At 51.6% G+C, this 23,744-nt stretch overlaps 1 protein-coding gene across 1 annotated transcript; it reads left to right on the top strand.

Annotated features, from left to right (window-relative positions):
• The first annotated feature begins 2,185 nt into the window (after positions 1–2,185).
• Positions 2,186–23,486, top strand: MAP1LC3A (microtubule associated protein 1 light chain 3 alpha). Its single transcript, XM_086474685.1, has 4 exons — positions 2,186–2,241; positions 15,432–15,487; positions 21,666–21,772; positions 22,303–23,486. Exons 1-4 carry the CDS (start codon positions 2,202–2,204, stop codon positions 22,463–22,465), a joined length of 366 nt encoding a protein of 121 aa, XP_086330811.1. The 5' UTR covers positions 2,186–2,201; the 3' UTR covers positions 22,466–23,486.
• The last annotated feature ends 258 nt before the right edge of the window (positions 23,487–23,744 follow it).

Below are 23,744 nucleotides of genomic sequence, written 5' to 3'. Positions count from 1 at the left end.
GGGGCGTCTGTCTTTGATCTTAACACTTGTCGTGCGTAGCTACGTCTGTAGGGGACGAACGTCTGGCACAGGTAGTTACACCAGTGTAGGCTGCCATTCTGTCAGCAGGGCTCGAGCAGCTCCTTGAACCAGTGTAATCTGCAGTAAAAGCTGGGGCAGCTGGGGTGTGCGGGGTCGGAGAGCTCCGACAAGCACAGCCATGGCAGCAGAGGCCTGAGTGTCAACACTGTTTCTGTTGACAAAATCCACTTCCTTTACCAGCACAACAGGATTCCTCCGGGGAGATTTCGCTCCACGAGCAGGGTTTCACAAGCACCCAGGGGTCCCCTTTGTCAGTGGTGTTTGCCCTGTGGGAGTGCTGGCATGCCTAGAGCTCGTTGGCGATCCTAGGTGAGGTTAGGACAGCGTGCTGGTGCTGGGTTGGTGCAGCTGGCTCCTCCCATCTCCTTTAAACCTTTGACTGACCCGGGGTTTTTTGGATCTGAAGTGCACCTCCTTAAATAAGGAGTTTTGCCAAGGACATCAGTAGGAACAGGCAAGAGAGGCATTAGTGTGTGCAACTTTTTTCAGGAAAGCTGAGGGCTGAAGGAAGATGTGCATAAATCATACTCTGCTCTTTTAGAAGTAACACTTCCTTGATCCGTGTCCCATTTTTGTAAGGACGTTAACGTGGTGAGAAGCTCTAGAGCTTCCATGAACCAGTGTCCTTTCTCCCACTCCAGATAAATCGATAATCCTCTACAGAATTATGGCCCCAGTCCTGCCATGAGGTCTGTGTGGGTGAAATCGGGGATCGGATCACTCAATTAGAGAGTTCCTTATGCCTGGCATCAAAAAGGGGTTAACACTTTGTAACAATAGTCATAAAAAGTCCTTTGCCTGAGGATGCAGTCGGTAAAGTTGAGCAGCTTGCCATGTCTAATTCAACATGACTGCTTTTCCTTACGTGTTTTCTGATTAAAAGGACCTACATTGGAAATCAGTGTCTGTAACTGTACGTTAACGATAACAGTGAGCCTGAGGAGCTGACGCTTCCTCACCAGTACGTGTTTAATTACCTACTGCTGCTGCTGGGTCAAGGGAAATCCGTGGCCTTAGCCGTGAAAGGGATTGTGCCTTTCTTGGCTAACCTCTACAAGGAGAAAAGAATTTGTTTGATTGTAGTTAAATATATTTTTAATTGGTGACACTTTTAATAACCGGAGCAGCTTTTTAATGGATGCCTCTTTTGTGTCTTTTATTTTTACCAAGGTTGTACTTAATCCTTCGGCGTTTTGCGTCCGCTTGTGTCTCATGCCGATCCACGGCAAACCACGGAACATCGCCTCAGCGGGGCATGGCTCTCATTGCAGCGGGTTGAACGAGGTTCATCGTGAAACACTGACGCTCTGTTGCAGTTGTTTTTCGACTCGTTTACAGCAGCTCCAGAAATAGCCTGCCCTATTTGCAGCCGTGCTGCGAGCTTTTAACATACTGAGTGCAGACGCGGCTCCGAATGCAGGGGGGAAACAAGGGGCTCGTTGGCGGGGAGATGTCAGAGGCGGCCTGGGAGCTGCAGAGACCCGGCTGGCCCGGCGAGACGGGTCCACGGCCGGGTTTGCGGGCGGCAGCCGCTCGCAGGCTGACCCGGGCCTGGGCCGTCCCTGCAGGCAGCCTCAGCCGTGCTCGGGGCCGTTTGAGCCCGGACCCGCAGCAGCAGCCGCTGCGCGCTGGGGGCACCGGCAGCCCCGGCCCTCCAGCCCCCGGGAGTCCGGGCCCGAGGGTCCTTCGGCTGCCGCTAAACCGGGCCCTCCACAGGCTGCGGTGGCAGCTGCCCGCCGGTTCAGGGGAAAGGCGCCCACCCGAGGGGGAACCCTGGTGCTGGCGGGAGCGTGGGCTGCGGGCTGTGGGCCAGGCCGGGCCAGGCGGTGCTGCGCCCATCGGAGCCAGCGGCGCCGCCCCCCCCCCCACGCCCCCGGCCTGGCCCGAGGGCTCCCGCTGTCCCGGAGCACTGGCGGGGGCGGGGGCGGGGCTCCGGGAGTCTCCGCCTCCCCACAGCGAGGCCAAGGCCAAGGTCAAGCCCCGCCTCTGCCGGGCGTGCCGCGGTGACGTCACCGGCCCGCTCCGCCGCAGCCCCAGCGCAGGCCGCGCCGACAGACGGAGCCGCCCGCCGGCACCCACGTCACGGTCCGGCCTGGTCCGGCCCGTCGCCCCCGGCCGCCATGCCCTCGGACCGGCCCTTCAAGCAGCGCCGCACCTTCGGTGAGCTGGGCGGGGAGGGGAGGGGAGGGGAGGGGAGGGGTGGGGTGGGGTGGGGTGGGGTGGGTGAGTGAGGTCCCGATCCCCGCGCCCTCCCCGCCGTGCTGACCTTCGGGGCGGTTCCCCCACCCGCTGCGGGGCGGCCGGAGGCTCGGCCGCCGTCGGGCTCCGCCGTGCGAAGCCGGGCCGCGGGAAGGGAGGGGGCTGGGGGGCGGCGGTGCCGCAGCCGCGCGGTGATGTCATCCCGGGCGGCAGCGCGGTGGGGTGCCGACCCCCGCACCGGGGGCCGTACCGGGGTGGGGGGCAGGTGGTGGAGCCGGAGGACAGGTCGCGCCCGCCGGAGCGGGCGGTGTTTGGAGCTCCCCCCCTCCCCCCCCGCCTGTGGCCGGAGCCCTGCGCCGAGCCCGGCACCCCCCGCGGCGGGGCTCCTCACGGAGGTGTTTGTAGAGGGACTTGCGTGGGCTGGGGCTGCTGTCCCTTGGCAGGGGAGGGGGAGCCCGATGACCCCCATTTTCTACAGAGCGGGGAGCAGCAGCCGCCCAAAACGGGTGTGGGGTGTTCACCGAGCCGTCGCCCTCCTGTGTCCTATCTTCTCTGTCCACCCGAGGAACTGGGGTGGGGTGATGACTACAAGGGGCTCTGAAGCCTCCAAGGCGAGTGAGAGTAGTGGTCAAGAGGTAAATATTCTCATTTCACTCTTGCCCTGGGTCCAGTCTTTACACTTTTGACTGTCAGCACAGCGACCTCTGCAAAAACTACCTTCCAGGCTCCCCATCGCATTAGCACTAGAGTAGTTGTTCCAAAGATTTGATATGCCCTCTCTAGTGGTTCTGGAGAGTGAGAAGAATTAATGCTTGCATCATACCCATCCCTTTGTCAGATGTACATGGTGGGAAAACTCAAGTGACAAGGAGGTTACCGCAGGAGGTACCAGATTTGATTGCCAGACCTGATAGTGAAGTCAGGTGAAACATCAACTACTGTTGCTCTTGACCTTTGCCAGCTGGCATTGGGGAAGGTGCATGTTTCTGGCAGGTTACAGCACGAGGTAGGATATGGATTGAGCTTTACTGCCTGAATAATGCTGAAATCGGTGTATTCAGGCCAAACGAGGCCTCATTTGGTGTCAGGTACTGTCCAAACGCAGGTGAGGGCGTTTCCTATGTGAGTTTTAAAATTGGAGCTTTTTCCTACTGAACTGCTGATCCAACCCCTTCTCTGCTTTCTTGGAAACTGTAAACATTTGGTAATTTATTGGCACAGCCCTTCCGGCCTTGAATGCTTACCCAGCCTTCTCCTGTCATGGCAAATGAGCCAAGTGAACATGCACAAACAGGAATAAAAAGTCTCGGTGCCCTGGGGTACTTGCTTGGGACCCTGCTGCGTTCTCCTTAGCTGTATATTAAAAGCAGCACAGTCCTAAATCAAACCCTTAGTAACTACCTGCTGTTAAACTGGTGAGAATCAGCTTATTATAGTCAGGAGGAGTCTGGTTTGCCTTTGCAGATTGCTCAGACTTTGTATGAGCCAGAAGGAAACCGAAATCCAAGGCTCAGAGGAGTTCAAAGAAAGCAGGATTAAAATAGCACAGGAGGGAAAGAGGGGGGTGAGGGAGTTTGGTGCCAGCAACTGCAAGTGCTCCTTGTTTCTGTGTACTTTCCTCTGCCCTTTTGCTCTCTCGGCTGACTGGTCTGCAGAGCTCAGCCAGGAGGAGGGGAAGGAGGAGGAGGCCTGGCAGCCCATGCAGTTGCTTTGGGTCAGGGCTGGAGTTGCTGGGTTGGAGAAAGTAAATACAGCTTGTTTTCGTCTTCAAATCATTACACAACAGGAGCAGGAAGCGATTGTTTACAATGCAGTTGGAGAGGGCTGATGGAAAACATCCCAGTGACACTGTACCCTCAGAACGGCTGAGTTTCTAAGGCTTCAAAACTTTATAGAAGTGGAACGGTTCCAAGAAAACAGAGAAAAGGCAGAGTCAGGAATATGACTGTTTACAAAAGGCATCCAGGCTCCAGTTTCACAGCAAGTGTCTTGGTCTGCCACTCCTTGCTGAAGATTCTGCTTTCCTTAATGCGTGTTTTCCCCCTTCTTGGGTTTTTGAGATTTATTTTTCCGTAATTTCTTCTCCTCGTTCATCTGCTTTGTCTTGGGTCTATCCTGAATAAAATTTCTGGATTTCTGTTCATTGTTGAGGACTTGAAAAAGGGACTGTCTGCGAAACGGGGTTTGAGCCACGGTGTGTGGAGGGCACTGAGTGCTGACTTCTCTTGTGGTCTGATGTGCCATTGCTGGTGAGAGAGTGATGCATTGTAACCTGGTCCTGTCCTTGGCGGGTCAGCAGCAAAGCATCTTTGGTCTGGGTTCCTGGGGGTGAAATCTGGCAGTAACCCTCTGCTTTTGTATGCCGAACCCGACTGCAGACGCTGAGGCAGCTGCCTTCTGCGTAGTCAGATCCATTGTAGGAGTCCAAAACAATTCCCAGAACAAAGCTGTGGTCTGTGTCAAAGGAACAGGGTGTCCTGGCTATAGCGAGGGTGTGCGGCAGCCTGACGACACCGTTGCACTTCCCGTAGAGTGCATGTCCTTCAGAGCGTTGGGTAGCGCTCCTGCCTCCTGCTGCTCTTGAGGTGGTTGTTTTGAATCGGCTGTGCTGCTGCTGCTGCAAGGCTGCCAACAGGCTTCGAGCTTTATTCTCGGTGCAGCGCATAACCAGTGCGGGTACGGATGTGGACCTTCCACCTAGACCGGTCAGCTAACTGAAAATTGGCCTCACGCCCCAGCGTCCTGCTGAAATGGAGGCACTTCACGGTAAGGCACGTACGCGTGTCCTGTTGGTCGGCTGGAGCCCCTGGGTAGGTGACAAAGACAGAGGTTTGACCTAAGCCTCTCTGGACTGAGTGTTCCCATCCCAGGTTCAGTCCTCTGAGAGATCTGTCTGTAGTTCTGGGAAGCCACCTCTCTTTAGAGGAGAGGCAGTGGTAGATAAAGGCAGTGTGTGGAGCTGAATTCCCTCTTTTCTTAGCTCTGGGGAAGAGTGAAGCGTTGCCTTTGCTGGGGGCTCAGCTGGTGCAAGCCAGCTGTGCTTGTAGAAGTTGAGAGACCAGCAGTGGATGAATCGCCTGTCTCATGCTCCATCCTGTGCTTCTCGTAGTGGTTTTGCCTGTTGGTGGCTTGGAAAAGCGTCTTGATCTGAGGTTGGTTGGTCAGCTTGTCCTCGTCCTCTGTGCTCGGGGTATCCAAGCTCTAGCAGTTGTGCTTTAAGAGCAGGGGTTCCTTGAAATGGGGCTGCTGTTGCAAGTTGACACTTAGCTGCCTATGTCTAATTGTATTAATTACTGAGGACGTTCTGTGACGTGATTTGATGTGGGGTTAAGTAGCAGCATTGAAGAAAATGTTAGTACAAGAAGAACTGAGCAAACATCCGGAGCAAATGCCAGCTAGACATGTAGGCACAAATACCAATTTTTTTAATTATTATTCTTTTATATAACAAAAGGTCCTGACTGGCAGCCAGGAATAATAAAACCTGTACATCCTTTGTTCATTGCTTAATACTTTCTTCGCTACAAAAACTTCAGATATCCCTTTGAGCCAGAAGGGTGGAGACTGATAAATCTGGGAGCTGTAAGACTGGTAGACTCTTGCTGCCTCTGCCATTGAGTAGCCATGAGCCACAGACAAGTCATCTGCCTTGGCTTCTGCGTTCTTTCCTTGGTCAGTCTCAGTGGGGATCATGGTCAGGAGGTCTTCTGGTGTGTCACCCTGCTTGTGTGATGTTCTGTGGTCAACCTGCAGCGTGTAAACGTCTCCGACTCTGTGGTTATGCAGTTGTTTGCTGCCTTTTGTCTTCAGAAGGCAGTTTGGAAATAAGCTGTGAGAGAAAATGAAGGAATAAATTAAAGACTCTTGTGTCTGGCATGTCTCCCCAGATAGGCCCTGCAAATCCGCGCGTGTCCAGGCATGTTTGTGCACAAATAGCAGTGACCTGGGCTGTGCAAAGTCTCCTCGTGCCCACGTGTGAGGTGTTGTGCATTAAAACACAGCTCTGTCAGGAGTGCTGGTTCTTTGAGCAATTTGAAGTGTTCTGAGAAATTTGAGTGTGTTCCTGCTGCCTTGGGGGCTTATAATTGTGAAGGTTGTCAAGGCAGAAGAAAAGGTCAAACAAAAGCCAGAGGGAAGCCCTTGCAGAGGACAGCCTCCTGATGGCTCATACGGAGGGAACTTGCTGTTCTTTCTCCAAGGCTAGTGAAACTGTGATTAAACATTGAGCAAAAAACCCAGTTCCTTATCTGGAGCTCCGATGTAAATACTCTGTGTGCCATCCAAACGTGGCACTGAAGGTATTGCCCATTTGCCCCCCATACTCGGGAGGTGTAGTGAGTTGGAAGCCCTGTTTTAAGCTGCTGAATGATGGAGGTCCAGTGCTCATCCTGCATGGCCCATGGCAGGGGTGGCATGGTACCGTGCAACCAGGGAACAAGTGACATCCTGACATGAACTTAGACTTCACAGTTGTTGTGTGGCTCTGGTTGGTCACAAGTTGAGCCCTTATCGTGGATTTGCCAGATACAAATACTCATTGCTGAAGCTGGGGTCAAAATAATGCTTAGTCAAATTTTGAAACTGCTAAAAAAAGTGAAGGTCGTTCCTGTTTGTCTTTTAAAATCCTTTTTCAAGCCCTGCTCTGGAGCCAGGGAGATTTGGAACTTACGCAAATGAACAAGACTGCTGAGATCCTTCTGCAGTCACCTGGCTCTAGGAGCTCAGCATTCAAAAATCCTTCCAGAGATGACAGGTCTTGTAACGAAGCTGTAACAACAAAGTGGATAGTCATGCAGACAGGTGATCAGTTGTTCCACGTTCATGTTGGTAATACCTTCCTGTGACAGTGGAGCATCAGGCTGTACCTACGTCATGTTGCAGAGACACACTTTCTATCAGATGTTAAGTTCAAAACAGTGTAATTTTGGTCCCGAGTCATTCATCCTGTCTGGAGCCCCCCAGCTTTGCAGACAGAAGTAGTAAAATATGACCAACGATCAGAATCACTGTCACGTTTCTGCAACACTGCTGTCCTATGTAGCCTGGGACAACAACCCTTTCCTAGTAGTGAGGACAGCTGTAGCGAGGGAAGCTTTCCCAGGGCACGGCTGGCCTCGTAAGCTCTGCCCTCCTTTCCTGGATGTGGGAGTCTCCTCTTGCTCCTCCTGCAGTGCCACTGGCCTCAGAAGAGCTCTCCAGCATTGGGCAAGGACAGGTCAGGTCAGCTGTTGTGTGAGCCATCACACATACACGGGGGTGTATTTCCTGGTGGTTAGAGGTGTCTGGCCTCAGGGTGGTGTGATATTACAAAAATATTTATTGACGTTCATCTGGAATGACCTGCATAACTTGCCCGTGTCTTCAGCAGCTGCCAGCTCATCCCAGACGTACTCTGGTTTTAAACCATCCAGTTCCTCCTCTCCTTGCAAAAAATCCCTTGGAGAGAGGACCATGTTCTAGCAACCCTCTGCCCTGGGACTGACCGCAGCAGCTTCTTGAAGAAACATGTTCATTTTTGCATCTGCTTCAGGTCAGAGGTGGATCCACCCCCAAGCTGGCTGGCAGAGGGTCTTGTGGATGGCAGTAAGAAAGCCACAGGGCTGGCAGCCTGCTGCAAGTGCAGGGATGTCTGCATGCTCCCTTCGAGTCCTGGGATGTGGGACCACAGGGAAGGCAGTAGCTCATGGCTGAATTTCTACTCTTGCTTTGCTTTCCACACACAGCTCTTGCTCAGCTCAGGAGCTGTTGACCTGGTAGCATGTTGCTGACATTCCCAGGTGATGTTTTTTTCTTAATGGTGTTTTTTTAACAGCTTTCTCTTTGGTCACAGGCAGCAGGGCTTGTCATAGTGTCCATCTGCTGCCCTGGAGCAGCACCAGTGCCTGACCAGTGTTTGTCTAGTGTCTCCTGAAGAATGCTGTCCCTTACGCAACTGCACTGTTGGAGAACTTGCCATGTGTTTTCCTTCTGTTCCACCGTCTGTATCTTTTCTCTGATTAAGCTCTTCTGCATCCAGGGCTGTCCTTTCATCCTGTGTCTGCACAGCACCCAGCACAGCGGAGTCCTGTCTCCCAGAGCCAGGATTCCTGGCCACTGCTGATAAAAAGGTTAATGCTCAGAAAGTCTGGCTTAAAATTTTCTGCTGTTCTCCTTAACTCACGATGATCTCTTCCTGCATTGCCATGGGATACGTTGTGTGCCCGCATCTTTGGGAGAACAGCTTGGGAAGGACCTCAGTTAAGGAAACAGCTGAGATTCTGGTGTTTTGGGCAATTTGCAAGCTTTGCTGTTGGTACTTAACAGTTGAAACAGCAGTTGGAGGAGAAAGGCAATTTTCCTGGCATATGCAGTGCTGCAAAAATACTCCTGTCTTTCAGTAGGACCTAGCAGTGAAATTTTGCTAGGAATAACCAATAAAAAGTATGTGTGTTTTACCTTGCTGCCATCTTGAGCTCTCGCATCCTGGCACTGGCTCGTGGCAGGTGTGCAGTGCCCACACCTGGGAGCAGAGACTGTGCTTTTCCCTGTGTGCAGCTCATTAATCTTTGCTCAGCTCCTTCCAAACAGCAGCTGGCTGTAGCCCCTTCACCCCCCACTTGCTTGGAGGCCCTGAGCTGCTGAAATCAGGTGTGGTGTTTTGCTCCTCCCTGCAGCGAGGAGGAGCCAGAGGGAAAAAAGTAGATAGGGACTGAGTGGTGTAAACAGTTCTGGTTCACTTTACATATAGACTAAGGATTAACTATAGCCAGGTGCTATGGGAAAGGGGAAAGTCTTAGCCTCAGTTAGCACAGCTATAATTTGGGGGAGCTGCAGGGGAAGAACAAGGCTTGGAAAATCAGACCTGTTGTGTGTGAAATGTGAGTGTGCAGACCCTGCTAGTGGAAGGGTGGAGGGAGCATACCTGTCTGCAGTGCCGTACGTAGCGTGAGCTTGGGTGCTAGGCTGGCATCTCCACTGGTGCCTCTGAACTGCCCTTTAACGGTTTTCTCTTTATTCCTGTGACTTAGATTGGACTACACATTCATTAAATTAAAGGTGGTATGTATAGCCATTCCTTGCTGTGTGATGTTGAAGATGCTTTCATGAGACACAGGCTCAGCCTCTAGCTGCCACTGCAGGCTGAGGAGGGTGTGAGTGACCATCGCCTATTTCTTGTGGGAGATCTCTGGCACCTGAAATACTGTGCGCACAGGAATTACCCTTGTGCAGGGTTTGATGCAGGAGAGCTTCTCTTGATTCCCAAGCCTGCTTGGTTGGATCTCCAAGGCCAGGATGGGACTGACTGCGCTCCTTGGCAGAGTTCTTAGGAAACTTCTGCCTGAATCTTCAGGCACCTGAACAGCTTAGGTGGGGTTGCTACCAAGTGCCTTCCTGAATGAAGTTTCTGAAATGGGCATCTCCTGGGCAGAGGAAGACGTGCAGTGCTTTAGGTGCTTGTAGTTGCAGTCACACGTACCTGCTGAAGGGATCCAGCAGCCCCTGGAGCAAAGCAGCACCTGCTGTCATTGCATTGTGGTAACTGCAAATCAGCCATCTCCCACAGGGTCCTCTGAGATTAAAAAGGCTGCAAAAGCCCTGGGCCCATCTGACCAGAGGGACCAGGTCCTGGGCACGTGGCAGGTCTTAAGAGTGGGACAGGGGAGCTGCCACCATGGTACAGGAGCCTTGAGGCTAGTTCAGAGCTTTATCACTGGTGGCTTGTGCCCGTAACTCCTGCTGAGTGTGGAGTCAGCGAGGCCTGGAAGAAACGCACTGCAGCAGCAGCCTGGTCTGCCTCTGTCCGAGGCACCTGCAGCCTGCGCCCCTCAGGGGACAAAGGACTGTGGTTTCAGGGGTGGGATCTTGAGACACTGATGCGTAGCTGGATAGATGATGTACTGTTTTATTCTCTGTGTGGTGTATTTTTTCACTGTGATGGGCACGGTGCACCTCTGGTTCCTCTGTGGAAGCGAAGGTGGTGATGGCTGCTAGCCATGGGCTGGAGTTGATGATGCTTTGTAACGGGTCTGCATGGCGAGGTTTTGGTAGCGGGGGGGTTACAGGGGTGGCTTCTGTATGAAGCTGCTAGAAGTCTCCCCTCTGTCGGATATAGCCAATGCCAGCCGGCTTTAAGACGGACCTGCCGCTGGCCAAGGCCGAGCCCATCAGCGACAGCGTTTTTCGCCTCTGGGAGAACGTATTTAAGAGAGTGAAAAAAGTTGTTACACAGCAGTAATTGCAGCGAGTGAGAGGAGTGAGAATACGAGAGAGAAACATCCTGCAGACACCAAGTGCAGAAGGAGGGGGAGAAGATTCTGCAGGCGCCGGAGCAGCGATCCCCCTGCGGCTTGTGGTGAAGACCACGGTGAGGCAGGCTGTCCCCCTGCAGCCCATGGCGGTGGAGCAGATGACTGCCTGCACCCCGTGGAGGGCCCCCACGCCGGAGTAGGTGGATCCCTGAAGGAGGCTGTGACCCCGTGGGAAGCCTGCACCGGAGCAGGCTCCTGGCAGGACCTGTGGCCTGTGGAGAAAGAGAAGCCCACGCTGGAGCAGGTTTGCTGCCAGAGACCCCGTGAGGGGGCTCACGCTGGAGCAGTCGGTTCCCAAAGGACTGCACCCCATGGAGGAGACCCACGTTGGAGCAGTTCATGAAGAACTGAACCCGTGGGAAGACTCATGCTGGAGAAGTCATGGAGGACTTTCTTCCATGAGGGGGAGCCCACATTGGAGCAGGGGAAACGTGTGAGGAGTCCTCTCCCTGAGGAGAAAGAAGCGGCAGAAAACAACAGTGTGATGAACTGACCCCAACCCCCATTCCCTGTTTTTCCCCTTATGCTGCTGGGGGGGAGGAGGGAGAAAAATCAGGATCAAAGTTATGCCCGGGAAGGGTGGGGGGAAGGTGTTTTAAGATTTGGTTTTATTTCTCATTACTCCTCTCTGAGTTAATTGGTAATAAATCACATTTTCCTTTAGTCGAGTCTGTTTTGCCCGTGATGGTAAATACTGAGTGATCTCCCTGTCCTGATCTCAACCCCATAAGCCTGTTGTTATTTTTTTTTTCTCTCCTCTCTCCTGTCCAGTTAAGGAGGGGGAGTGATAGAGTGGCTTTGGTGGCCACCTGGCATTTTGGCCAGGGTCAACCCACCACATGCTTCCAGGGAGCAAGAAGGGGTATCAGGTGTGTGGCTGCCCTTTGGCGTGTGCAGCCTAGACTAGTTGGGTGCTCTTTCACGTTTCGAGCCACGGTAACATGCAAAGGCTGCAAATTTGCCTTCAGCGAATTGCTTCTCAGATGCTTCTCGTAATTACCTATATTGTTGGGGCTTCCTATGCAAACAGCTCTGTGACCCTACAGGGAAATGCATGATGTCTAGGAAGTTCATCCACATGGCCATCTGACAGTGTGGAGAGAGATTCAGGATGGGGTGGATACTGAAGCTGGAGAAACCAGCCAGAGGACACAGCTTTCTGCAGGCTCTGTTAATATCCAGCAAGTCTTGAGTTGACTGCAGTCAAGCTGCCTAAAGTACTTATGCTGATAAGTGTTGTCCACTCATGCTCTGCATCTCCAGCCTTTCAGATGCTCTGTCCTGCTGAAGCTCCTATGCAAGGAACACGTGGGAGCAGAGCTCTGCAGAAGGCGGTGAGGGGGAGCGGAGGCACACGTTTCGGGTTGGGTGCTGTGCCTTGGGTGCTTGTGTGCTGGGTTCCCCTTGTCACTGTGTCCTTCAACATTCCTGAAGCAGCATTGTTGTACCAGCGTCACATGCAGTGCTGATTTCTGTGTAACTCCTTGCTGATTGGGACCTCAGGGGAAAATTGTTTGTATCACAAGGATAACCCTGCATGCCCTGGAGCGTTGGAGAGGGGGAAGAGGAAACATGAGGAACTACATCTTCAGTCATAAAATCCAAAACAAATATGCCCAAATTTTCCATTAAATCCAAATAATCTTGCTCTGTCTTGCTAGCACATTGAGTCCTACAGAAGAAAGGTCTAGCAGTTCCTAGCAGAGAGCGATTTGCCTCTCAGAGGAGACAGAAATGGTGCTCAAAAGCTTCTGTTATCTGGTGATTTTGTAGTCTCGTGGCCTCTAAAGAAACTCCAGTCTCTTCCCAAAGTAGTATCTAGCCAAATTCAATTTATAAGCAATAGGGTTTTATTGAGTGGTGTCTTGGTTTGAAAGACAGGTGTCTGCTGAGGAAGGCAGGAGCCTCCCTTGAAATGGAAAGTGCAACCCCCTTCCCTCCAAATTATTATAATTTTGAAATTAACGGGCGTTCAGGCAAAGATATGGGGAATAGGAATAACAGTTCTTTACTAATATATATATATGTATATATATATAACACAAGTCAGGGAAAAACAAACAACCCCCTGGTTTACACTGACAGAGTCAGAAATACAACCTGACCCCCTGTTAGGGGGGCAGTAGCAGTCCGATAAGATGCTGGCTGCAGCCCTCCTGAAGCGATGGGTGTCGTTCTGTTGAAGCAGCGATCTTGTAAAAGGGTCTGGTCTTCCTCCAAAGGTCCGGTGGTAGGTAGGTAGCTCTTGTCCTCTGGAACTCCAGTGGGGGGGAAAAACTCCTCTGGGAATCCAGTGGAAGAAGGCTGCTAGGGTGTTGGAGATCTCCGTTTTTATTTGGCATGGACTGCTTGGCTCCTCCCCCCCCCCGGGCGGAGCATCTCACACTGGGATGGGGAGTCGTGAGGCAGTTCCTTGATGGGCCATTAACAGGAGATAGCCCAGGAGCGAGTTATCGATGGGTCAGGCGATAAGGCGCGTTGTTGTGCCCATTGACAGAAGATAGTCCAGAGGGGGGAGGCAGGGAGCACCGCCCCACCTGGTCTCAACAGCTCCTGAAGATGGTAATAGAATACTTTTTTTTTTCCTTTTGGCACATTTTACACTGTAACCTAGGACAAGTGTTTAGAGGAGAAATGCTCAATGTTTGTGGGGAGAAAACACACTCAAACACATGCACTTGGCCTGATGTGCATGATCCTGGTGGGTCATGAGGGACTGGGACTGTGTGAAGCAGGTAAGGGGAGTCGGGCTTGAAGCAGGTGCTGTGCTGGCGACTGTGTGTGTGGCAGGATGATCCTGTGACAGATCCTGCAATACTCAGATCTTGTATTTCTAGGCAGTCCTTAGTCATTGGCCTTCACCCACTGGCTTCCCTGCTGTGATCCATGAAACTACTTTCCCTGGGCACTTCAGATGAGCCATCCAGAGGGACCTTGTCAAGCTGGAGAGGTGGGCCCAGGCCAACCTCATGAAGTTCAACAAGGCCAAGTGTAAGGTCCTGCACCTGGGTCAGGGCAACCCCAAGCACAGATACAGGCTGGGCGATGAGTGGATTGGGAGCAGCCCTGGGGAGAAGCACTTGGGGGTGCTGGTGGGTGATAAGATGAACGTGAGCCAACAGTGTGTGCTCACAGCCTAGAAAGCCAACCACATCCTAGGCTGTATCAAAAGAAATGTGGCCAGCAGGTCAAGGGAGGTGATTCTGCCCCTCTGCTCTGCCCTCATGAGACCCCACCTGGAATACTTGTCCAGCTCTGGAGCCCCCAACTCAAGAAAGACATGGAGCTGCTCGAGCAAGTCCAGAGGAGGGCTACCAAGGTGGTTGGAGGGTTGGAACACTTCTCCTATGAGGACAGACTGAGAGAGTTGGGCTTGTTCAGCCTGGAACAGAGAAGGCTCCACGGAGACCTTATAGCGGCCTTCCAGTACCTGAAGGGGCCTGCAGGAAGGGTGGGGAGGGACTTTTTACAAGGGCCTGCAGTGACAGGATGAGGGGTAATGGTTGGAAGCTAGGAGAGGGCAGGTTTAGACTAGATATTAAGGAAGAAGTTCTTCACCCTGAGGGTGGTGAGACACGAACAGGTTGCCCAGAGCAGCTGTGGCTGCCCCCTCCCTGGCAGTGCTCAAGGCCAAGTTGGATGGAGCCTTGAGCAACCTGGTCTGGTGGGAGGTGTCCCTGCCATGGCAGGGGGTTGGAACTAGATCATCTTTGAGGTCCCTTCCGACCCAAACCATTCTGTGATTCTATGATTATAGGCTGTGAAGCACTTCCCAGAGTAATGGTAATGCAAGGAGGAGCGTAGGTCTGTAGTGTCCCAGGAAGAGCGCACACAGAGCTGTACCTGGCCCTGGCATGGCTTCTCCGTTCCTTTCTGTTGCTTTGAATTGTGGAAAGTGGAGGGCCCTCTAGTAAAGCAGTGAGGGGGCATTGAAATTCTTCTGTAAGCTCGAAGAGTGTATGAGCTTTTGTATGCTGCTTGTTGTATGTGTCAGTAAATGTGAACTCTGGAGGAAAATGAGTTAGAAAGTGTGAGAACAACTGCAGAAAAAATCTTCTAGTACATGGGTCATCTTGCTTAAGTTTTATTTCCTGTTTCCACGACAGGTTCAGAAATACTTTCTGTCAGCTATTATGTAGATCTGCGATAGTGAAGGAGTCCTCCTTGGCAAAGCCTGTCTCTTTTGGACTGAGGCATTGTGCCAGATAGTGCTTGGAAGTATGCAGCAGGCAGAAGGAAATGGCTAAAACCCAGCCCCAGTTGGATGATCATCTCCTCTGGGGAAGCACCCAGGAGACACAAAGAGCCTGAACTTCCAGAGCTGAGCCCTAAAGCTGTGCTGCTGCCCAGCACTGATGGTCATGAGCATCATTTGCTTAAAGTAGATTTGGGAATACAGTTTTGTAATACTTATGGTCTCATTTAAGTCATTTGGTTTCCATGTGTGTTGCCCAGTTTTCACAGAATGGTCAGGGTTGGAAGGGACCTCTGGAGATCACCGAGTCCAACCCCGCTGCTGAAGCAGGTTCACCTAGAGCAGGTTGCACAGGATCGCATCCAGGGGGTTTTGAATATTTCCAGAGAAGGAGACTCTACAACCTCTCTGGGCAGGGTGGCATGTCCCTGCCTTGGGGGTTGATTGGGGTGGTAGGAAGGCATGAAGTGTTGATCACTGAAGCTGACATCTGGCTGACCATCTCACTGCCTCAAAATGTTCAGAAAAGGCCTTATGAACAGAATGTACGTTTCTTTTGCAGTGTCCCTCTTTGTCAGTTTGTGGCTTGCAGGGTGGTTACCTCGTTTTTGTCTGAACTAGCACAGCGCAGTGTTTCTAACTTCGTTTCTTTGCTTCTCTCTTTCCAGCGGATCGTTGTAAAGAAGTACAGCAGATCCGAGAGCAGCATCCAAACAAAATCCCGGTGAGTTATTGTTCTTGCTGTTCTGCATTAGACTTTGTTCTCATGACCCCGTTGTGCTGCTGGATAGCCTTCACCAGCCAGCCACAGATACAAAACTTTGCTCCCCAGAAGCAGCACAGGACATTCTCCATAAGACTCCAGTGCTTTGTGCATGCCAGCTGCTCAATAGTAGACCACATTCTCAGCAGTGCAAAATACAGTCTTTCTCTTAAACTTCATGCCTGCCCAAGGAACTGATTTGATCTCAAATCTACTTCCAAGCTACTGCAGCAGGAGAAAACTCTGAAATGGCCTTTGTCTTGTTGTTGTTGTTGTTGTTGCAGTAGCTCCTGACTTTTCCTGGATAACCTGGTAAGGATTTCTCTGCATCTGCCCAGAGAAAGAAGTGTGAGATGATCTTCACTGTATTGAAAGCAAAGAGACTCTGTTAGGATTAATTCTCACCACAGCAGCCAAGCAGTCACAGCCGTTCTATGCTTTCCCAGCATATGTTGTTGACATGTGTAGGTGAAACTCCATGAATTGCCTCCAGTTCTTCCTGCCCATGTCAGACCTAATATACTGTCTTTCTCTTTGGCTGTGTGTGTGCTTTTGATATCCTAGCTGAGTGTTTGCTTTTTTTCCTGAAAAGATGGAGAACTTAAAGAAATAACATACTTGGGGCTTGCTCAAGTTAGTTTTTGCAATACCATAGCCTGTATGACCCAAAAATGGGATATGTTCTTAGTTCTGCTCACTCTGTGTTGGATAAACATCAGCATTGTCTTAAAATTGCATACAACCTCTCAGTATTTAATCTTCAAGGCTTAATGTTTCAAACTGCTCTTGGCACATACAGGTCCATTCCTGCCTTGCTGCTCTTTTGATTTTAGCACAGCATCATCTAGCAAAAAGAATTATTTCTCTTCCTTCTCTTCCACCGCCACTGTGGCGTCCACATGTTGTCAGCTCAGTAGAGCAGGGCTTGCCCCTTACAGCACACTGAATACCAGTATGCCATATCATCTACTCATTTATTGAGCACTGCTTTTAACATGGTTTTCATGGCATTAGGCTGGCTCTGTTGCATTTCTCCAGAGTTGTGGCAGAGCTAATTACAATGCCTTAAGGACAGACTAGAAATAAGTTGCGCATAAAATACACAGACATGCCTATATCGTGTGCCTGTACACAAATGCGTGTTGCCTGGGAAGTGAACAGAGGGAGCCAGAGCTCTGCATCCGCATGCAGAATCGTACCTCCATTACTGAAACGTGGTGGGAGAGCTTCCATGGCTGAGTGCTTTTTGTGTTGGGGCCAAACACCACGTGCCCCAGGAGAAGGGTTCTGTGTCATCAGGACCTGGCCCCTGGTGGGATTGTCTGGGGAGCTGTGTGTGCGTGGGGAGGTTTAGCTGTGGCACAGACCTGAGCCTTCCCACACCTGCTCCAGTGACCTCTTTGTTCAGTGACTTACTGTCCTTAATAGTGTCCTGAGTGCAAGCGTTGTGAGAGGATGAGGGTCTGGGCTAAATGCCCAGCTGCTCTGCTTTCCTGGGCTGACTGGCACAACAGGGCAGGCTACATTGAGCTGCGAGTTTTGCTGAAGCAGTAAAAAGAATGAGGAGAGAAGGGTGTTGAAGGCCTTGGGGGGTCCAGCTGTGTTTGTGTCATTGGTATCTCTAAAGGCCTGGTCCCAGTTAGCCCCTGACACCAGGTTTGATGCTGTCTCTTCTCTTTTACATGGCAAAGTTCCTGCAAGCCACTGTATAGCTTTCACTGCTAGGGCTGCGAGCAAAGCCTCGCACTGCAGAACAGAGCGTGGTGTAGGGGGGATCGTTGTGGGTCTGAGCGGTGCAGGGCAGGCAAATTGGCTGTAGGAAGGTCTTGGACTTCTGTGAAAGGCAGGAGCTATGTTTGCCATGTGCCTGGCTTCCCTGGAGAGGTACTCTGAATTAGCAAAGGGGTTTGAGCCCACAGTCCAGGGGGAGTTAGGGAAAAGATGGCCCAGTTCACGCCCTTATTGCTGGCAGAAATCACAGCAAGCTGTGCTGCAGCTGCTGCCCTCTTCTTGCATCTCCAGTTTCTACTCAGAGCCCTTGGGTGAGTCCTCTTTTGCTTTGACAGAGGGCCAGGAGGATTTGCAGAGTGTATGGCTTGGCATTGTGCCCAGGGAAAGGCTTTCCTCTCCTGTTTCCATGAAGGTACTTCCAGAAGAGGCCGAGGAAGGGGCTGTGCTACTTACACATGGGGGGAGAGAGCTGGTGGTATGTCTGTCTGAGCCCACCAGGGACAAAGCAGTAGATAACCTGGACTCTGCCTGAGGCCTGGAGTTCTCTGCTTGTGTATGAAGGGAAGTCCCCTCCCAGGACACCTCACTGGCACATGTAATACTGAGACAGGCAGGAGCTGGGGCTTCCCCAGTGTTTCCCTATCCACCTCATGCCAGGGGCTCCTTTGCTGTCTCTGCGTTCCCCAAAGCTGGCTGCAGTTCTGTGGTAAAAAGTGCTGACCCCAGGAACACACAGCTCTTACTGAGAAGGGCATGGTTGTGTTGGCAGTGAGGTGCTGCTCATGCTTTGCTCTGCTGGGAAGGAGCCTTGCAGGCAGCTGCAGGGTGGCTCCTCCTTGGGCAGTCAGAGCAAGCAGAGAGCTTCTTGCCTTCTCACTGGGACCTTCATCCACAGCCTCAGCAGATTCTTTAGAAATCATCTTCTGCCCTGTTAGAGGGTAGACTGAGCTTATGCCTGCCCGTCTCCCTCACCTGCTGTCAGCCCCAGTGCTCTCTTTCTGGAACCCATTGAACCGGGGCCTGTTGAGGAGCAGCTACAAGCTTTAAGCCAGCTCCGATGAGCCTTGGAGAGTCTAAAATCACTTGTGAATAGCTTCTGCTGGGCAGCAGCAGGAGCAAACCATTTTCCAGAGCACTGTAATGCTAAATTCAGCGAGGCCTAGTAAGTCACAGGCTGTGCTGCTGCAGAGGGTGTGTTAGGGGAGAGGCATCTCTCATGGTGAGAAGGCTCAGGTTGTTTTTGGACCATGCAGAGAGGTGTCAGGTTATGTGATAAAAAGCTCATCTGCATACCCACAAAGCAGCACGCAGTGGCTGGTGAGGGAGCCCAAATAATGCCCTGCCCCAGCACAATGGTGGACAGAAACCCCCATTATGAACTTGGAGAAAGGGACAACCTTCTCTGGGCTCCTGCAAGGGCTGTTCTGGGGAGCTGCAGACTAGTGTCCAGGGCTGACATAGCTCAAGATGGATCAACAACTGAGCGGGGTTACTGTATATATTCCCACTAAAGGACCTCCACCCTGCTCAGCCGGAGTGGGACGGGATGAGGTTGTTGGTGCTGCCTGTGTTCCTGAGTGCTCTGCATGTCTGTGTTGATCTCTGTGGCTGGCCATTTCTATAGGTGTATATACGTGTTACAGATATGCATTTGTGTGTGTGTGCCTTCTGGGAATACATTCTCAGCCTTGCTGCTGTTTGGACCTCGGGGCATGGAGTGGTGGCAGCCCTGCCTTGGTCAAGCTGCCAGATCTGGCCCCATTCCCTGCCTTTCCGCCTCTTCAGACTGTCCCCAGAACAAAGGTTGAGTTTATAAATGCTGCCCAAGCCCCCTCTGCGAGGGGACCAGGGCCCCAGACTTTGCCCTAAGCCTTTCCACTCGTGCGCAGCTCATGTTATTTCTGCAGTGAGATCTGTGGTGGGTTCCTGCAAGAGCAGGTGTCCCACACTGAGGAACCTCCTGGCCTGAGGCAGCAGCTTGGAAGAGGATACGGGAGGGGAGGTGACAGGGTGTAGGCACAGGGATGTCATATCATAATTTGATCATGCATTTCCCTCCAAAGCCAGACAAGAACGTTTTGTCCATTGGCCACCTGTTCCCATAGCTGGGTTACCCAAATAGCCGCTCATGTTCTGGAAACAGAAACTCTTGGAGCTGTTCTGCATGACAGGCTCTCTGTCTGCTCAGGGTGCAAGGCAGCTGCTGCTTTGACAGCCAGGGCATCCTTCTCAGCCCATTCTTGGACTAATTGAGAGGCTTTTCTTTGTGGAATGGAACTGGCTGGTAATTAGAGATGTCTGCCTCTGTTCCTGCTAGATGTGAGAAATGAGGTGTAGCCCAGGTGTACAGGGCCCTCTGCATGTAAAGGTATATGCACACTTGCCATGTGGCTGCCCCTTTGTGCAAACTGTTGTTAAAAACTCGAGGTCCTGCTGTTGCCTCCGTGTTTCCCAGTGGCCAGGGCAGTTGTGAGTATCCAGCCCCTTGAGAGTATTCATCTCCCTGTAGCCAAAATACTCATCTGTCCAAGTAAGGCTCAAATGAAATACAGTAGGATGCTTCTGCTTGTCTTTGTCCTTCCCCTGCCCTCCTCCTGGAGGGAGGAAGGGACCTTAGCAGGTCGGTAAGGGGCATCCTGATGCACAGTTTAGTCTGTTGCAGAAAATTGTTCTTTCATCAGGTCCCCATCTTGCAAAAGGGGCCAAAGGAGCAATACCTGGCTTTCCCTGGTCCTTTTCTCTGGCACTCCTGCTCAGTATCAAGAGGAGACATGGCCTATGTGAGACTCCATTGGTGGATTCATAGGGGCCTTCATATGCTGCTTGTCCAGCCCTTGGGCTCCCCTTGTGTGACCTTCGTCCAGGATGGGCTCTTCAGAGGGCATTTAGATGCAGAGCTCTCGCCAAGGCTCCTTGCACCCCCTCCCTCATCTGGATACTGCCTGCAACATAGCCTGGCTCATCCTGGTGGGTCTTGAGATAAGCCCTGCAGTCTGGAGAACTCGGCAGACCTTCTCAGGTCGCTAGTGATGCCGCAGCATCCCAGCCAGTGTCTGATTTGGCTGTGGTGTAGGCAGGCAGCAGGAGTTACGTTGCTGCTGCTGCTAGAGTAGTGTGTCAACGAATGGTTAAGGGAAAGGCAAATCTTTGTTCATGGAGCTTCGCCTGATCCTTGTGGCTCCACAGAGCCATCTTCTGGAAATCCTGATCTCTGCATGCTGCTCCAGCCCTCCACTCTCCAACGGCGTTTGCAGTCTCCCGTGTGTTTTTGGAAAAGACCTCGGGAAATTGTTTATGGGAACTCCTTGCCTTATAGTGAAGAATAATGTTCAGTCTCAACTTGTAGGGGACGATGAACTGATTAGTATACACGTGTCTTTCTGTGGAGAAAAGAACTAGGCACTGGAGAGACGTGAGTGTTAAGAGTACAAGTGTAATGGGAACGTATTGAGCTTTATAAGTAACATCATTACTTATTTTACCTGCCCACCACCTTGTTTCTTAGAATACAAATAGAATGTTTCCAAGTTGGTTTGGAATAGCAATTTTACCTGTCAGCAGACACTCCTTAACAGAAGAAATTCATTAAATATAATAGCAGGAAAACTGAACAGAAAGAATTGTTTAGCTGTTTCAGAATGTAGGTGTGGTAAGAGCTTTCTCAAGCAAGACCTCTTGCAGGGGAGGACTGGTTGGGCTGTCGCTGTGGTGGTGCTGTGCTGAAGTGCCCTGGAAGCTCACCGCACAGTTGTGGCACACGGGAGAAGTAGCCATGGGTTTTTGATCCTTTTTTGGAGTCAGTGTGAGTGTGAACATGAGGAGTGGGACTGTCGAAATCCAAACTTCTCCTTTCTGAAGGAAGGCCTTGGGTGGCTTCACAGTGATTTCTAGAAACTGCTTTTTTGGGAACATCCGCAGCACCTCCTGAGCAAGCAGGGTGATGCTGAACAGCAGCAGTCCAGAGCTGTGGCACAAAAGGGAAGGAAAATGTCTTGTTGTGCGCCATGAATTCAGTCCTTAGCTCGAGCCAGCAAAACCTGTGGTTTTGGTCAGTCTGAAAGTGATGTTCAAATACACTTCACTCCTCTTCTGCGTCTCCTGCGTGTCGAGGGAAGTAGCTAACTCTGTCCACTAATGCCTACTGTTTCTCAGCCAGCCAGAGCAGTTGATGCTTTACTTCACTTATCTTGGACGCTCTCCACCATCTAGCTCAGGCAGACGACTCTTTGCTGAAGCCGACCTGATGGTCACTGCTCATTTCTGTGTTTTGTTTTCCTGTGAGAGTGAAGCAAAGTGGGGCCTTACCTCAACTTTTCCACTTGTGCTAATTTGATTTGTGTTTGAGCATGAGGCCAGTGCTTGGGGCACTGTAAACTGTGGCTAACCCTGCCGTTGACTTTCTCCCCAGGTCATCATCGAACGCTATAAAGGGGAGAAACAGCTGCCAGTGCTGGACAAGACCAAGTTCCTTGTCCCAGACCACGTCAACATGAGTGAATTGGTCAAAATAATCCGGTGAGTGGGGTGGCCCCAACTGGCATGCTGTGAGCCTGTCCTCACCCACAGGCCCTGAACACAGAGTGGTGGGGTGAGGATGAGGCAGCTGCTGAGGGTGGGGATGGGGACATGAGAACCACAGCATCCTTGTGTAGTGGTACAGACTGTTTGGGGTGTCGAGAGGAGGAAGGTTCTTAGCATCTGGTCAAGTCTGTGACTGCTCCCTCACAGGGACACTCCATGGGCTGATAATGGGGACTCCAATCCCCTTCTTTTATCCCTCAGCTCAGATGGAAGAGGCCCCTCTGCTTTGCCCTTGCCAGCAGTGCTTGGAGAAAGGGGCTTTGCAGAGTTCTGGCTCAGGAGGCCTTGGAGCTCCAAGCAGCTCAGCTGGGCTCATAGACACTGGGCTCCCGAGTGTGTGGGAGGAGGTCCCAGCTGTGCAGGCTGGCCCCGTGTGGGCAGCACTGCTGGGGGGAGGTAGAATGTGATGTCACAGTGCCTACCCAGCTAGGTTGACCCAGGCCCTCCTGCCCTTGACCCCACAGGCGTCGCTTGCAGCTGAATCCCACGCAGGCTTTCTTCCTGCTGGTGAACCAACACAGCATGGTGAGCGTGTCTACCCCCATCTCGGAGATCTACGAGCAGGAGAAGGACGAGGATGGCTTCCTCTACATGGTCTATGCTTCCCAGGAGACCTTTGGCTACTGAGGCCAGCTGGGAGGTGGCATGTGGAGACGGATGAACTGTGGCACACAGGCGCCCCCCGCCTTGGAAGACAACACAACCAGAGGCTCACAAGAAGGGGACTGTGCTGACTCCCTTTCTCTCCCTCCCTCCCCTTCCCATCACCTCTCACCAAAGAGGCTCGTGGTGTGGACTCGCACAACCCTTCACCTCTGTGTAGATTAGTCCCGCCCCCCCCAAGCACATGCACCCACGTGCGCGTGTACATACGACACCCACGCACGCCCCTGGGGCCTTGGCTTCCCTTCCCGTCCCGTCCCCTTCGTGTAACCACCAGCTGCTCTCACTGTGCTGTGTCCGTGTGTGTGCACCTGTAGCCTGCTGCCAAACAGCTCAGCCGGTGACAGAGAGAGGACAGGACACTGTCGCCTTCACTGTCAGCACAGGGAGAGCTGCTTCTCCTCCAAGACACTAACAAAGGGCAGGAGGTCTGCAAAAGCAGCAAACAGATGTTAGCATTGCTCCTGAGTTTTAATTGATTTTAATTACACCCGTATCAGATTCTTGGTGCTACTGAGTAGATGTAGGCATCTCTATAGGACTGTGGATAATGTATAGCCTTTAGATTTATTTTATTGGTTTTTTGGTTTGTGGTTTTTTTTTTTGTTTAGGGATGGATTGGAATGGGGAGAGGGGGTAATCTTTCCGGTATTCTGTAGGTAGATAAATCGGGCTTCATTGCACTTTAAAGCATAGTAGATGTCAGAGTGGAATTTTTAATTTATACAGGTTTGCCATATATAGTGCTGCTCCTCTATTGATGGTTGTACCTAGATTGTCTCTTTTTTTTTTTTTTTTTTTTTTTTTTAAGTAAAACTGGTTTCCCTTCTCTCTGTCTCCCCATTGCATGCAATTTTTCAGTCTCAGTGTGGCAGAGTTCACTCAAGGAATGTACTGATTTATATTTGCTATGTTCCCGTTCCTGTTTCTCATGTATTATACCAAAAAAATGTATATGATAAAATCCCACCCAGTTTAATCTATACTAAAGTATATATATAAATATATATATAAAATAAACATAAATTCAAGTCGTGTCTTGTAGGAATGTTCTGTTGCCATCTCATTTGTCTATGTCCCTAGTATCGAGTAGGAGTGATGCGTGTTCCCAGGCCTGCTGGTGCATTGTACACCTGCCTAGGCTTCAGAGCTGATTAGTCCAAGCTATGGCAGAAGCGACTGGCTGAGGTTGAGGGGCTGAGGCAAAGGTGGAAGCTCGGTTTAGAGGACAGAGCAGTGGATA

Source organism: Leptosomus discolor, chromosome 17 (genome assembly GCF_034619465.1).
Source record: "Leptosomus discolor isolate bLepDis1 chromosome 17, bLepDis1.hap2, whole genome shotgun sequence".
NCBI classification, from domain to species: Eukaryota; Metazoa; Chordata; class Aves; order Leptosomiformes; family Leptosomidae; genus Leptosomus; species Leptosomus discolor.
Note: the sequence above shows the minus strand (reverse complement) of the source record. Positions and strands in the feature narration are given on the sequence as shown.

Excerpts from the sequence above, each read along its gene's own strand:
- MAP1LC3A (XM_086474685.1), top strand. The coding sequence starts at position 2,202 with ATGCCCTCGGACCGGCCCTTCAAGCAGCGCCGCACCTTCG. Across the intron at positions 15,488-21,665 it reads AGCATCCAAACAAAATCCCG|GTCATCATCGAACGCTATAA; the intron begins GTGAGTTATTGT and ends CTTTCTCCCCAG. Across the intron at positions 21,773-22,302 it reads GAATTGGTCAAAATAATCCG|GCGTCGCTTGCAGCTGAATC; the intron begins GTGAGTGGGGTG and ends TTGACCCCACAG.